The sequence below is a fragment of the Ceratotherium simum genome, chromosome 28, assembly GCF_057802395.1.
Source record: "Ceratotherium simum simum isolate JZ-2026a chromosome 28, ASM5780239v1, whole genome shotgun sequence".
Classification (NCBI taxonomy): domain Eukaryota; kingdom Metazoa; phylum Chordata; class Mammalia; order Perissodactyla; family Rhinocerotidae; genus Ceratotherium; species Ceratotherium simum.
The window spans coordinates 39555720-39572231 of record NC_141927.1 but is presented as its reverse complement, the minus strand read 5'-3'; the positions used below and the strand labels follow the sequence as shown (position 1 = coordinate 39572231).

At 42.3% G+C, this 16512-nt stretch overlaps 2 protein-coding genes across 8 annotated transcripts in view; one reads left to right on the top strand and one right to left on the bottom strand.

Moving 5' to 3' along the window:
* The window catches only part of HOOK3 (hook microtubule tethering protein 3), a 110190-nt gene extending 101866 nt beyond the window's left edge, over positions 1-8324 (bottom strand). For all 5 annotated transcript variants that reach the window (XM_087418598.1, XM_087418601.1, XM_087418599.1 and 2 more), the window contains exons 1-2: positions 8061-8324; positions 351-436 (exon numbers count right to left, since the gene is read on the bottom strand). In XM_087418598.1, the coding sequence (XP_087274724.1) occupies positions 351-436; positions 8061-8117 (143 nt within the window). In that variant the 5' untranslated portion in view covers positions 8118-8324. The remainder of the gene's footprint in view (positions 1-350; positions 437-8060) is intronic.
* A 225-nt stretch (positions 8325-8549) lies between these two features.
* The window catches only part of RNF170 (ring finger protein 170), a 29796-nt gene continuing 21833 nt past the window's right edge, over positions 8550-16512 (top strand). For 2 of the 3 annotated variants that reach the window (XM_004441216.3, XM_087418602.1), the window contains exons 1-2: positions 8550-8672; positions 15015-15158. In XM_004441216.3, coding sequence (XP_004441273.1) covers positions 15022-15158 — 137 coding nt within the window. In that variant the 5' untranslated portion in view covers positions 8550-8672; positions 15015-15021. Of the gene's footprint in view, positions 8673-12554; positions 12843-15014; positions 15159-16512 lie in introns of those variants that run through there. The other variant, XM_087418603.1, reaches the window with a different exon arrangement.

Here is a 16512-nt window from a genome sequence, read left to right as displayed (position 1 = left end):
TGAGCAAAATCCTAAAGAAAGAGGGAGTAAACCTCTTAAATTCTTCTACAATGGCAAAATATGGTCATTAACATGAGAATTTCTACCAAGCTTATACTGAAAAACACAAGAACAAATAATTCTGCTAAAAACATTGGAGTATTATAATAATTACAATTACAATTAACCTTGCAGCCAGTCAATCTGTAGCTAAACAAGTACATGCCATCAAAATTATCACTGATGCTTACAGTTCTTATTCTATAGGCAACACATGTTTCAAGTAAGCACTTTATTTTTTGTCCATATTTTCAATCTAATAAATATCCATGTACAAGAACATACAAAACAATAAAGCAATCTATTCTTACATCTTTTGAAGAACCTGGGCCATCACAACCCCATTCGTTAAATCTTCCACGGTCTGGCATGGTGCATCCACATTAAATGTCTGGATCTGAAAAAAAAAGGGGGGAGGAAAGAAGATTCCATGGTTAACTATACAGAAGATTTCTTAGGCTTGTTTTTATGATTACCTCATCTTGGGAGCTGGAACAAATTTTAAAAAGCAAAATAGTTGGAAATTTTTTCCCTTATGGGAAATTTCCTACAGGTTATTATTGTAATTTTTTCCCTTTGGTAAAAGAGAAACTGTGGTGGACACTGGGTAATTTTCCAGCATCCATTCTCCTCACAGATGATCAATCTAAGAAAGTCATGGTACTTTCATCATCCCTCCACCAGTGACAGATCCAGGGATGCACAGAGCAAAGACAATTTGGACCAAAGAGCTACAAGGGGATGCTTACTTGAGCTTCTGGGAGAAAAAAGCCAATCTCCTCTTTAAAGATTTTTTACTTTATTTATTTTTCCCCCCCAAAGCCCCAGTAGATAGTTGTATGTCATAGCTGCACATCCTTCTAGTTGCTGTTTGTGGGACACGGCCTCAGCATGGCCGGAGAAGCGGTGCGTCGGTGCACGCCCGGGATCCGAACCCGGGCCACCAGCAGCGGAGCGCACGCACTTAACCGCTAAGCCACGGGGCCGGCCCCCAATCTCCTCTTGATGTGAATAAGTGTGCTGTCTCAACTGCCACTAGCAGTGATCTTATGGCTATTAAGGGAATTCGTCTTAGGATGAGACCAATGCAGCTGATGACAAAAAGGAGGGATACAAAGAACTAGGTCATGGAGGCCAAAATTGAGCCACAGAATTAAAAAATCTTAAAGCCTCCTATTATGTGAGATAAATTTCTTGTTTAAGCCTGGCCAGGTTGAGAATTCTTTTACTCAGAGCCAAAATACCTTTATACAGATGTAGAAGTCACAGTTATTACAGTTAGGTTAGATATTCAATTCATTTTTATTTTAAATGTATTCTGAATTAGAACTAACTTTGTATTGGTCAACATGATGTGGCCAAGAAACAGTAGAAATTATTTCTATGAGTAGATAATACAGCTGAGCCAACACTGATTATACCCAGTAGTGTAACCAGGACTTAGAAGGAAATAAATCACTGAGAATAGACAGATGTAGGTCACGCTCCTACACAGTTTAAAGGTTAGTAAAATGAAAGAGTATTATAGTTAGTGTAAACAGTAAGCACAAAGATTAGAAGTGAGAGTGGGGTGCAATCTAGGAAGGAAAAGCAGCTTGGTATGGATTGGGTGGGGGAGTGGGAACTGGAGGAAGAGATATAACAAGGAAAAGAGTAAAACAGTGAAAGACAGGGTTAAAGAGGAAGGATTATTGTGCATAACCTCATAAGCCATGTCAGGACTTTATCCTAAGAGCAATGGGGAGGAAGCACAGAGTTCCACGCAGGAGAGTGAGGCCATGAGATTTGCGTTGTACAAAGATCATATTGGCTGCAGGACGAAGAAAGGATTGGAGGAAAAGAGGCAGGGAGACCTATTTTAGTAAGTTTATATATGAACACAAATGAGGTCACGTTAGGTAGTGACAATGGAAATATTGGAAATAACACTCAGGTAACCATTTGTATTCATACACATTTTTATTTATTGGGTTATATTCCTAGAAGTAAAATTGCTGGGTCAAAGTGTATGCACATTTGAAGGTTTTTGATAAATATTGCCAAAGTGCCCTTAATAAATGCTATAGCAATTTACTCTCTTACTAACAGTGGGTGAGCGTCCACTTCTCTGTACCATATCATCTATCATCTTAAAAAAAAAAGAACTATTAACAAGTGCAGTCAGTAGCTTCTTCATATTTTCTATAGAGGAGAGTCTCGTGGGTAGTGATGGCTATGGTGGTGAAAACTAAAGGAATTAATTATCTTAAAGATCGCATAGCAAGTGGTTTTTACTCAGATATTTATTTGGGAGAGGTGATGAAAAGAGGCCCCTTCCAAGCCAGCCCCTGACACTGACTTCATACATGGTAGAGGTTCAGTTAATTAGGAAATGAATAAATGGAACAAATAAATACCTGCAGGAACTGATATTGAATTTTACTCAGTACTATCTCCAGTTGCCTCCTCAATGGCAATGTAATAACGAAGTAGTTTACAAAGAAATAAGTATCTGCTTTCATTTTACAGTTGCTAAATCAATCTCTTTCTTGTAGGTTTGTTTAGAATGAAAAAGTGGCAGCAGTGTGGGCCACATCTCATTTATCTCTTTATCACTAACCTTAGCACAATGCCTGATACGGAATAAGCCCTCAGTGAATATGCTTTGAATGTAATGAACTAATTCTATCCCCAGCTTTGCTCCTAATTTGCCGTGTCACCTTGGATGTGCCACTTTACCTCTCTTAGTACTAGTTTTTCAATATAGAAATTGGGAAAAATACCTTATGGAGAGGTGTGTTGCTTAAAGAATGAATGAGAAAATGAACCCATATTAGGTATTTTGAAAAGTCTAAAGCAGTGGTTCCCAAACCTGGATGTACACCAGAAGCATTTGGGAAGTTGGAGGAGGCTAGGAATCTATTTCTAATCTATTTCTATTCTTATGCATCAGGACACTGATTTGGCATTTGGAACCCTGCTGATCCCAAGCACGACCAAATGTAAGGGATGAAAGATTAGAAAACCAACCCTGGCCAATCAGAAGAAGCAACTCAATACAGCAGGTAATTCAATAATGCAAGAAATTTAATCATAAGACTACCTATTTCTCTCTTGGTCTTAGGACTTAAAAAATTTTTTTTTACTTTGAGTTTTAAAACGTGGCTTCCAAACAATTATATTCTCTGTATTGGCTCCTGAGATAAATAGTACCTCACGAGTGCTACAGGATGTCCACCTCTGCTTTGAGATAAAAGTAAAGCAGATGCCAAAGAAAATCTATCTCTGTGGAGTTTCCTTTTGGGATAACGAAAATGTTCTTGGAATTAGATAGTGGTGATGGCTGCACAACTGTGTAATCATACTACAAACCACTGAACTGTACACTTTAAAAGAATGAATTTCATGGTATGTGAATTATATTTTAATTTCTAAAAAAATTTATCACCTGGGGCCAGCCCGGTGGCCGAGTGGTTCAAGTTTCGCACACTCTGCTTCAGTGGTCTGGGTTCAAGGTTTCGGATCCTGGGCACAGACCTACACCACTCATCAGCCATGCTGTGGTGGCAACCCACATATAAAGTAGAGGAAGACTGGCACAGATGTTAGCTCAGGGCTAATCTTCCTCAAGCAAAAAGAGAGGAAGACTGGCAACAGATGTTAGCTCAGGACTAATCTTCCTCAGCAAAAAAAAAACTAAACTATCACCTACCAGTTCTCATAAACTCTGAGTCAACAGCTACAGGATATTTCAGGATAGCAGTACAGTAAAGTGTAAAGATAACTGCACCTAACTGCATGAAATTCTACCTGAAGAGTCATAACCTCTTTTAATTCCAAGAAGCTCCATTAACATCACCCAACCTCCACCTCCCCCTCCCCCTCAAAAGCATCAGAAGAGTAAAGCATGAGATCACCTGGAACTGGCATCTCTAGAGCCAGTGGTTCTCAACCAGGGGTGATTTTGCTGTCTGCCAGACATTTTTGGTTGTAACAACTAGGTGGGTGCTATTGGCATCTAGTAGGTAGAGGCCAGGGATGCTACCATTAAATGTCCTACAGTGCACTGGACAGTGCCTACAACAAAGAATTATCCAGCTAAGGTTAACAAACCCTGATCTAGAGCAGTGGTTCTCCAAGTTTGGTCCCCAGGCTGCTAACAATAGCATCACCTGGAAACTTGCTGGAAATGCAGAATCTCAGGCCCCAGCCCAGACCCACTGAATTACATACTCTGAATGTGGGGCCTAGCAATCAGTGTTTTAACGAGCCCTCCAATAATGCTGATCAATACTAAAGTATAAGAACCACTGTGAGTGTTAAATTGAATGCAGTCAAAACACAGAGGTGAAGTTACTTGTCCAAAGTCATCCATAATTAGTATGAAACAAATACCAGGATTTGAATCCAGGCGGTCTAATTTCAGAACCTATACTCTTTAAAAAAAAAAAAAATATATATATATATATATTTTATTGAGATCATACTGGCTTATAACATTGTATAAATTTCAGGTGTACGTTATAATATTTCAGTTTCTGTATAGACTGCATTCATGCTCACCACCAATAGTCTAGTTCTTATCTATCATCATACATATGTGCCCCTTTATCCCTTTCGCCTTCCCCCTACTCCCTGCCCCTCTGGTAACCTGGAACCTATACTCTTAACTACCATGTTACATAGACCCTTGATTAAAAAAAAAAAAGGAAATGAAAGATTTAAAAAAATACATGCTTTAACTTTTGTACATCTGATTTCTTTATTCCTCCATTATAAGACAAAAATTGTTGGTAGAAAGGAGTTAGGCAGAGCAGAGAGAATGGAATGGGGACCACACTATCATAAAAAATTATACCCTCCCTAAATCTATACACTAGTATACCTTTTATAGGCTGCTAAATAAACAATATGAAAATTATAAGGATATGTCAATGTTGCTGGGGTTCCCAGAAGAAACGCACTGGGCCCATGTGATGATTCTTTTTCCACTTGGCTTCTTGCCATTAACTGATAGCATTCCAGATTCTTTCTGGTTTTCCAGTCTCTAAAACCCAGGAAAGAGCAATCTTTTCATGTACAGTTCAAGAAATTAGGTTTGACAAGTGTAATAGGCAGGGCAGATTTTTCTAACAGGTAAGAATACATTTTGACTCAGAGGGTGGGGAGAGGAGGCAGAGTGGAAATTTTCAAGCACATCCTGCTGAACTTGCTTGCTGGGTAAACTCTGATTTGGAATTTAAGCTTAAGATGTTTTCCATTGTGGGATGATACTTTGTCTTTTCATAACTATTCCTTTTTCAACAAAAATTTGACACATTTGTTCCTAGGGCTAGCTAGCTCTCTGATAAACAGCAATTTATCCAGCATTTGGGGCAATGAGATGTTCCACAGCAATGAACTCTGCATCTGTGACTAACAGTCACTCTTTAAGTGCCTGAGCTTTTATTATTTTAACCATTTCTAGTAGAAGAATTTCTAAAATATACTATATATCTCTTATCTCAAACTAAATGCTATATAGTGAAAGTAAACTTTTATTTGATATTCAGCTTCATAGTTATGATCTTCAATAACTGAACACGGAGGCTTCTTGAAGTATCTGAGGCTGGCAGCTCACAGACTGACTCACCAGACTGAACTTCCAGTCCCTGGGTCTTCTCCATCACTGACAGCTGTCTGTACTTGCTGAGGGTTGCAGTTACCTTCTAACCTGCTGTGTGCAAAGAAACCACACAACCAAGTTGCCTAGAAGGTTTCGTAAAATAGAGTACATTATTCTAAATGGGAATCTTTTTTTTTTGGAGTGTACTGCATACATTTTTTCCCTTACATTTGGTTTTGGAATTGTGTTCAGCATTAATCTGGCCTCCAGATATGAGGGGAGCTACTAGACTAAAACATACATTTTCAGCCACCTCAAACATTTTCCACATAGACATTTACTCTGCATTTTATAATGACAAATGAGAACAAACCCCGCATTTAAACTCAACTTTAGTTTGAAACATTTCAATGTACAATGTTTTAAATTGTTTCCAAATCTTAGAATTGTACATGTTTGTGTGGACTCTGCCCTCCAGTTTTGTCACTGATAATCTCTAATCTAATCTTCTCTAGAAATTTTTCCTGATGAGCCTTCCTGTGACATTTCAAAAAAGCCTTTTCTATGATAACATATTCCTTGACCTCTCTCTACAGCTGATAACCTGGATTATCTGTTTTCTTGACATTTTAGCAGATTCTAAATAGATGCTCTTGTACCAATGTGTGCTTCTGTTAGTATCCCTTCAAATTTCCCTCTATGATTTTTCCTGTACATTTTTATTAGCATTTCTCAAATTACTGCACTATTATCTTTTTGCAGATGCCCTTCACATACACTTCTTTGTTTCCATGATTTATCTTTCTAGACGTTAAAAAATGTAGCCCCACTTCAGATTCAATTAGCTGCCTCATTTTTCCCCTCCTGCCTCTTTTTCTAGCATTGAGGAAGGCACTATTTGTACAGACTCAAAAACGCACATCTTAAGATCTTCAATCTTCTGTTTACAACCCCTGCCAAATCTCTTTCTTCCACAATATCAAAGAATGTGGTAATTCTTTCCTTTATCTCCCCCCCCAGTCAAATCTTGGCCACATTATGCAGCTTATCAATTTTTCTCTCTAAAATACAGCAGTGAAACCCATCTCCCGGCCTGAGATTGGAACCCATTACAGCTGTAAGCAGTATGTTAACTATTTATCACTGGAAACAATCTGAAATCCCAAGAATGGCCTAATATAAAAGTTACTGAATATATCAAACTCTACCCATCGTATATATTCTGTTTCCGAAAACACAATTTGATTCCTGAGAAACAAAATTACGAAAATCTCAGACTATTTGCATTACGTTTGTTACAACCAACCTAAGGCAATGCTTCTCTAACCTTTCCACCAGAGTGCCCCACACAAGAGAGTGACGTCTATACTCCAAGGATCTGAACTTGTAACCCAAGGCACCGCTAAACAGAATTTCTGACATCTGTTTTACCTTTAACATTAATACAAACACGGTAGTCACCACGATAAATATATCAGTGTTTTATTCTACAAATAACATTTAACATTTTTAGCAATGAGTAAAACGAATGCTCCCTAACGAAGCACTAAGTTTATCCCGCAGACCTCTACACACACACACACACACACGCCCACCCAAGAAGTGGAACCACAGTCGGAGAAACACACAAGCAAGGGTTTGTGTTCAGCTCTTTAAGAGGCTGCTAAACGCAAGACCGTTGGCATTAGAATTGAACACATATTTACTCCAAAACGTGAGAATTTTAATAAGCGCTTAATAACTTAAAATCAGAATCCCACAACGTTGCCCCAAAATGTCGAGTTCCATTACTGATTCCCAAATACCTCCCAGATTTATTTTTATCTTTAATTAATACCTTTAATAAATACCTCCACACCGCTTACTTTCTAATCGCTGAAGTCATCTCTCATTTTAAATACTCCCCTTGTCCTATTTTCCCTACTCTCCCTGAGCAGGACTTCTCGTTTCTTCTCCGGAGCGCCGGCTCATCCCTCGAGGGGCCACGCTCCATCCTCGGCGGACGTGACAACAAAGACGAGGAGCGCCGGCGCCCGGTCCGAGAGCCCCCGCCGGCGGCGCGGCCGCGGGGACGGCCAGCGCTTCGGGTCCCCGAGGCGGGCAGCGCCCCCCAGCCGCACACAACGACAGCCCTAATTACAGTGCTGCCTGCGCCCCATCAGTAGCCTGCGCCGGGCCGGTCCCCACCCGGAGAGCAGCCAACCCTCGAGCCCGGCAAGTTTCCCTGGACCCCGGGCCGAGCCTCCGCGGCCCCCGCCCCCGGCGCGGCCCGGCCAGGGGTGGACGCGGCCCGCACCGGCGTCCCCGGCTCCGCCCGCCCCAGGCCCCGGATGTGACGGCACCGCCGCCCTCGGCGCTCGCCCCCCGGGACCGGCGTGGGGGATCCCGGACGGGGGTCTGGGGGAGGGGGTCCCCCGCCCCGCCAGTCACCACATACCCAAGTGAGAAGGCTCTCGCACAGCTCCACCCGCTCCACAGACTCCACGTTGAACATCTTCCCCGGCTGGGGCTTGGCAGCGCCTCCCCGCCTCGCCAGAAACCGCTGCCGCTCGTTCCGGGGCTGCGTCGGGGGTCCGGCAGCTGGCCTGGCCTCCGGCCCACCTCCTCCTCGGGCCCGGGCGCCGACGCTCGCCGGGAGCTGGCAGCGGCTCCCACACCGTCACCCCCGTGCCCCTCCTTCTCCTCTCACTCGGGCCCGCGCGCCCGCCGCGCGCTCCCGGCCCCGCCCTCGGCCCCACAGCCCTCCTCCAGAGCGCCGGCCAGGCCACAGCGCGGCCGCCGCGCCACTGCGCACAATCCGGCCGGCCGCCCGCCGCGCGCCCCGGCGCCGACCCGCTGCGTGTCGCGGCGCGCACGCGCACGCGCCCGGGCCTGGCGGCGGCCCCCGGACCCCTCGCGGAAGCTCGGCAGTGCGCGTGCGCGGTGCCGCACTCCACGTTAGAGAAGGGACAGCTAGTGGTTGTCCGGGAGGGGTAGCGGGGGCAGTCCCCGGAAATAATCGCTATTCTCAGTCACCGGGAATTGGCGAGGTATCCTCTGCGGTGGAGAGGTACGCGCCCCCTCCCTCCCCCCGCCGGGCCGCGGCCGGCCACGCCCACCCGGATCCGGGCTCGCGGGAGCCGCCGGCAGGGCTCCGGCGTGGGCGGGAATGCCCGGGGGTCGGCTCGGGGCTGCCGAGGCTCCTCGGGGCGCGGGGAGTCTCTGTCTCGGACCCCAGGGCCCCGCTGTCCTTCTGGAAGCCCGGGGCTAAGCCCCAGGGGCGCCGGCTCCCGTCCTCCTACCCCGGAGACGGTGGCAGGGCCGACGTGGCGGGCCTCTCGGTGGTTCTGGGTGGGCTTGGCCGGCGGTGAGGAGAGCCTGCCGCTCCTCCTGGGTCGCGTGGAGCCGCGACCCCCTGAAAAGTTTCAAGTAGGGAGAGGGTGTGCGCCAGTTCGCCCGTCCTTGAGGACCCCGACGGTTCCTGGGGCCTGGTTCTCCCAGTGCCGTGCTGAGAGCTGGCCTTCTTCCTTAGTGGCTAGGTGGATCGTCTGGAGCTCTCACGTTTTTAAAGGCCTGAATCTCTGCAGAATTACCGATAAATTTTTATGCGATATAACATATTCAAAAAAGTGCATACAACGGACATGTTTCAAGAGTAATTGATAATAAAACACCCATAAAAAATAAAGAACATTGCCGGTACCTCAGGAATTCCGCGCGCACCTAGTGTTCCTTTCTGAGCACAATTCCCTCCCTATACTGACTTTTATCATATTCACTTTATTGCTTTTCCTTGTAGCTTTACCTCAAATGTCTGCATGCCCAAACAGTATATTTTTACTTTGCCTGTTTTTGAACTTTTATTGAGTGGAATCGTGTTATTTTGTGGCTTTGAATTAATAGTAAATTTGTATATATCTATAGGTATTTTTCATTGCTGTCTAGTATTCCATTTTATGAATATAACAGTGTATCCATTATACTGTTGATGAGCATTTTGTTGTTCCACTTTGGGGCTGCTAAGAACTATACCTAGATACTAGTGCAAATGTAAGAGTTTCTTTAGGGTACAGGCTTGGAGTCCTAGGAGAATTGTTGAGTCGTAGGGTATGCATGCATAACTTTACCAGATAATGCCAAACTTTTATTTGGGGTGCAGCAAAGTTAACTTCCCAGGACACATCTTTACTTTGCTTTGCAGTTCATGGAGCACCCCCCCCCCTTTTTCCCATTAAGAGTAAGTTTTGTCATTGAGCATTCAGAACTGCAAAGACAGCATTGAGTTCTTTTTTTTTTTTGCTGAGGAAGATGGGCCCTGAGCTAACATCTATTGCCAGTCCTCCTCCTTTTTTTCTCCTTTTTCTCCCCAAAGCCCGAGTAGATAGTTCTATGTCATAGTTGCACGTCCTTCTAGTTGCTGTATGTGGGATGCCACCTCAGCATGGCTGGAGAAGCCGTGGCCTCCAGTAGCAGAACACACGCACTTAACTGCTAAGCCACAGGGCTGGCCCCCAGCATTGAGTTTTTACTGATGCATTACGGAGTACCAGTTAAGAGTTCACATGTGCTAATTTATCATTTTGTGAATGTAAAAAATCTTATCCAAAGTCTTCTCAGTGGTCTTCCTTTTAAACGTTCTTCCATACTCTAAGGGCAGAGAAACGTTTAGAAATGATAAATTTGTATCTCCCCTGCCTTTGTTTCCTGTAGGGGTGCCTCTGGATCTTTGTCAAACCAGAGTCCCTCCATGCCACACTGGGCTGTTTCTGTAGAATCCCTAGCACTGTGAGTGACCATTACCCTTGTTAGACATGTAAAGTTAGTAATAAACCTGACTCCCAGGCACTTTGTCTTTGGATGTGGAGGAGAACAAGATGCTAGCCTTTTCTGGAAGGACTGTGGTATAGTGAGCACCTTTACTCCACCTGCTCAGGTTTTCAAGGCTTTGACACCATTGACCTAAGCTGCCTTTTGTCAGCTTGACTGCTCATCCACAATGCATTTGTGCAGGATGTTGCAGTGTTCTTGAGGTTTCGTGCTGTAGCTCCCATTACCTTGGATGAAGGAAATTATATTAAAAGCCTCTTGGGGGCCGGCCCCGTGGCTTGGCGGTTAAGTGCGCGCGCTCCGCTGCTGGCGGCCCGGTTCGGTCCTGGGCGCGCACCGACGCACCGCTTCTCCGGCCATGCTGAGGCCGTTTCCCACGTACAGCGGCTAGAGGGATGTGCAGCTGTGGCATGCAACTGTCTGCTGGGGCTTTGGGGAAGAAAAAAAAAAAAAAAGGAGGAGGACTGGCGATAGATGTTAGCTCAGAGCCGGTCTTCCTCAGCAAAAAGAGGAGGATTGGCGCGGATGTTAGCTCAGGGCTGATCTCCCTCACCAAAAAAAAAGAAAAAAGGTTTCTTGGATGTGAGTAATTGTCTGCTGAAGCCATGTGGCCATCACATTTCTACATGAGCTTGGGTAAAAAGACCTTGAGTTTCTCCTTTGAAGTTATGGAATTTCCTGTATTTCTCTTATTTTTCTGTGAGCTTTCTTTCTTTTTTTTTTCTTCTGAAAGCCTTGAAAAAGACGGAAGAGAGCTGAGTGGAACTTGTAGCTGTTTCCTTACTCCAGTTAGTCGGAGGCTAGTCCTCATCTACAGTTGTGTATCAGAGTCAAGTAAGCATGGTGGTATCCTGCGTGACAGGGTCCCCAAGTTTATCCTGTCTTCCCAGGGAATACACACTGAGAGCTTTGATTAAAGACACTTTGAGATGCTACATAGTATAGCCGTGAGGACGGCATGGCTAAGTGCTGTCATGGTTCTGCTGATTCCTTGACAGTTGTCAATAATAGTAATCAAAATATTATAGCTTCCATTTGCTGAGAGCCCATAGGATGGGCCAAGCAATATGCTAAATGCTTTACCTTCATTATCTCATAAACTCTACAAAACAAGGCGCTTTTTTTTTTGCCAAAAAAGCAGACATTTGATATGTTTCAAATTAATTTTATGTATTTACGTATGAGGAAACTGAGAGCCAGATTTTACGTAAGTACACAGTTATCTGACTCCAAAGCTTATGCTTCTTCGATATGTTAAGCTATTCTCCAATAAGACAGCCAGCTAACCAATGACTAAGTCAAAGCTGGAAACCAGCTCCTCTTCAGGTTTCTATCAGTTAAAACACACAGCTTCCAAGATCTACAGTGTTTTGTTTCTATAAATCTCAAATAGTTAAAAACAGAGTACTAGTAACTCTTATTTTCATATTTGATGGATTTTATGAGATAGATTAGATACCACGTTCTGTCAATTTAATAACTTTATTTCAGGGTTTCAAGTAAGCAGCATTTAGCGGCCCCTACAACATGTAATATTCCCTGTGCACTGCTCAGGGGAATAAGATGTGGTCACTATGGGTGCCTCCCAGTGCCCTTCACTGTCATCTTTAGAAGGCACCATCGGGAAACTGAGGGTGTCTAGGTGGTAGGTAAGAATGGGACTGGAGACAGACATTTTGTTTTATCATATTTATTTTTTGTTTGTTTTTGGTTTTTTTGCTGAGGAAGATTCACCCTGAGCTAACATCTGTTGCCAATCTTCCTCTTTTTGTATGTGAGCCACTGCCACACCATGGCCACTGACAGACCGGTGGTGTAGGTCCGTGCCCAGGGACTGAGCCCGGACTGCTGAAGCAGAGTGTGCCAATCTTAACCCCTAGGCCACTGGGGCTGGCCCATAGACAGACATTTTAAATCTTTGAGCACTGAAGCCTAATTTTCATCTCTCAAGGGAGGAAGCAGGCACTGGCTTTTATTTTTATTGTTAAAGTAATACATACTTGGAAAGAATTCAAGCTATAGAACCGTATCCTGGGAAAGGTGAAGCTCTCCCAGTGCTGCTCCCCACTTGTAACCACTTTAACCTTTGGTATTTATCTTTCCTGACTTTTTTTCTATACCAAAAAAACTCTGAATCAGAGAATATGGTGGTGGAAGAAATTTAAGAAATCCTGAAGTCCAGCTTTTACATTTGCAGAAAATGGGAGGCCCTGAGAACTTAAGTGGTAGCAGAACTGGAGCTACACTGCAGGGCTGTTGGTGTGCACGCAGCAATGCTCGGCTTGAGCTGAGAGCCTGTGCCACTGGGCAAAATCAGCAGCACTGATCTGTTCTACACAGGTCCTGACTGTGAAAAGCAAAAGTTGGAGAACTGAAGTTCAGGTTGACTTTGGAATTCATTTTCAGGATTGAGGTATTGTGTTATCTCCTCAAGTAGAAAATTGTATTTCTTTTTATTGTTTATCCCCTGTAATCTGAGATCGGCCTCTTTCCAAACAGAAGAGGTGTTGTAATACCTCATTTTTTGAGCCACTGGCTCCTGCAGTTCCTTTTTTTACTCTGATTATAAGAAGAACTACTGGTGGGAGTTGAACTATTAAGGCCCCCACAGTAGGTCCGACACCATCAGTAGTTCTCTGTGTGGGAGCCCTGGGTTTAGCTGGGATTTCCATATGACAGGAAGATGCAGCTGACCTCTCTGTTCCTCTCAGCAGCTTATCAACAGTCTCCCCCTCCTCCCCTCTCTCTACTCAGGCACCTTGTTTGGTGATACCAGAATTTGTGGTAGTAGAAAGTAACGCTGCATTTCAACACCATTGGGAACTTCTGCTATAAAATGATGCAAATAACATATGGCTCTGAAATATTTCAAGTATCCTGGATCTCTGAGCTCTTGGAATTGTGCATGAAGCAGCATCTTAAGGCTGTACCCGTAGAAGTCAAATATCTCTCTCTATTTTTATACGGTAGAATATATGTAATTTGTACAGTAGAATTTGGTCACATTACCACTGATTGTACTTGGGAAGACGTAGGAACAAATGTAACCCATTTTTTAAAAAAAAGTACCAAGTAGTAAACTGTGTAAATGTGTACATAGGAGAAAAGCCCCGCCACTCTGTGAGACAGATTCAGAAATTAGAGGCTGGGAATCTTGACACAGGGGAGTTTGAGCCTATTCTCAGAGTGTCCTGGTATACGCCTTCATAATGGAGATTTGAAACCTGTCATTAGAAAGTTGCTGATGTATCAAGTGATTACTACGTGTAAAGCTGATGAAAGCCGCCTTTGATCTGTTTGTTTGCTTAAGTTTCTTCCATGAGGTGATTTTCTTACTAGCAGCCAGTTCAGATCCTTTTCAAAGGTGTTCGACTTTCACAGTCAAGTGACCTCCTAACAGAGACTCACCTGATTAATGATTGTATTGAATAAAAACTTTTTTCAGTGCGGTAAGTTACATAAATACAGAATTTTGTAATTGTGAATAGTCATATGTATGTAATTGAATATTTATTTCCTTTATTTCCCTTTAAGTGTCTTATAAGTCTTTCAACTTTCCTGTTTTGCCAGTAAAAAATATGAATAAATTTTTCTGAAAAAATATGAATTACCTGTGATATTTGGACACTGATGTGGTTGGGCTATCTTCCCTCATACGTATAGAAATTGGGTATTACCATTTTTCTCTAGTTTAGTGTATGGGAAGGAGAGTTTCATACCCTCCCTTTTCTCTTCATAAGGAAATGCAGCCTCAGAGTGATTCCATATTCCAGGCAGTTCAAAGAATTCTGAACCATAAGATGAGTTTATTCCCAGGTGAGGTTAATAGTTTTTCAAGCACCAGAATTTTCATTAATTCAAGTAGTCTTAGTGTAGATATAAATGTCTTCTAGCCTCAATGTCTTTTACTTTTCAAATTACTAACACGATAAGTAAGGCGAATCACTCTTATTTAAACATATATTTATTAGGTCTTACTGTGTACAGGGCACTATGCTAGGTAATATAGGAATATTTACAGAAGAAGACAATATACTTCCTTCCCTATCCATACATGGTAAATTCCATGATGCACATTCAGTGCCATGAGGGAGAAGAAGGATCTGATTTACTTGGAGAATTTATTTGGTATTCAAGAGTGGGAAAAGAGCAGTTGTTCAAGAGGAATGTCTTTTTTTCTTAAAGGAGCTAAGCTTGAAGAGGAAAGGGTATTTTTAAAAAATCTGCTTTAAAAGAATGTAAATCGGGGCTGGCCAGGTGGTGTAGTAGTTAAGTTTGCACTCTGCTTTGGCTGCCCGGGGTTAACGGGTTCGGATCCCAGGTGTGTACTGTCACACCGCTCATCAAGCCATGCTGTGGCAGCGTCCCATATACAAAGTGGAGGAAGATTGGCACAGATGTTAGCTCAGGGCCAGTCTTCATCACCAAAAAAAAAGTAAATGGATGATAAATTATAGTAATTGTTTTTCTTAAAAGAAATAGAATATAAATATAAATATGTCAGTTATATGTATATTGCTTTTATTAGCATATTTCATTTTCACTGTGTCATTTGTAACTTTCATCTTGTTTCTGTATCTTTTAGACTTGGAATGGCCAAATATCAAGGTGAAGTTCAAAGTTTGAAACTGGATGATGATTCAGTCATAGAAGGAGTAAGTGACCAAGTACTTGTGGCAGTTGTGGTCAGTTTCGCTTTGATTGCTACCCTGGTATATGCACTTTTCAGGTGAGACTAAAGGACAAAAGAATTGAAATCATATGTATTTCCAAGGCCACTGACTTTATCACTGCTTCTAGTAATGTTTAATACTTAATATGAAAAGCAAGTAATAGATCTCAGGAATTGTACATATTTACTAAGGTATTTTCTTTTCCCCTACACTCTAAATGCTACCTTATATTTTTCCTGTCATCAACTGTCTTAGTGGATAAAATTTAAATTTATCATCCATATTTTGAATAAAATGTTAATATTTTCTATAGGAGTATCACAGTTTAAAAATGTAATTTTCATAATTGAATCCATCACCTTGTAGGTGATATAATAAGTGCAAAATATTTTCAGTTTTTAAATGGAAAAACTGAGGCAAAAAAAAGAACTTGGACAGTATAGAGGGGATTAAGATTAGAATTAAAATTACTGTTATAGAACCTGGAATAATATTTAAAGGTCTTGGATGTCTATATACCAATAGACGGAGACTAGGTAATAAACTAGAAATTTAGGTGTAAACACATAGAGATAAGTAAAATTTTATATATATCATTGAAAACAGAAATGGACAAAAAAGTATAAAATAGAAAAAAGATTAATTTCAAAAAGTGCAGATCAGTGAGTTTCCTGTAAAAATTATAGAAAGGATTATTAAATGGAATGTGAATATTTAGAAAAAAATGGTGATTAAATTACTCTTTTACCTCTGCATGGCTAGTTTCTTATTAGGGTAATGTTATCTTGATTTCAGTAGCGTATTTTACACAGTACCTGGTGATACACTTACGAACATAACGGGGAACTGATGACTAGATGATAGCTGATTTAAATGAATTTACACCTGGTTGACAGGTTGTTCCCAGGAGTACTGACTAATGTTCGAAAGTAAACCAAGAAAGGAAGACACTGAATTGTTGCCAGGCTCTGCCCTTGAGCCTTTTCTACTCATTTCTATTAGCAACTGGGATGAAGAAGACATAAGAAGCATCCTAATTAAATTGTCAGTTGGGAAGGATAGCTAATGGTACAACAGAATCAAGATTCAAAAATGGCTCATTCCATACATCTGTGGTCAACTGGTCTTTGACAAGGGTGCCAAGACCTTTCAGTGGGGAAAGATTTCAACAAATGATGTTGGGACAACTGGATAGCCACATGCAAAAGAATGAAGTTGGGCCCATACCACATTATTTGCAAAAATTAACTCAAAATGGGTCAAAGATCTAAATGTAAGAGCTAACCTATGAAAATCTCGTAAGAAAACATAGGAGTAAATCATCAGGATTCTTGGATATGACACCAAAAGCATGAGCAACAAAAGAAAAAAACAGATAAATTGGACTTCATCAAAATTGACAACATTTGT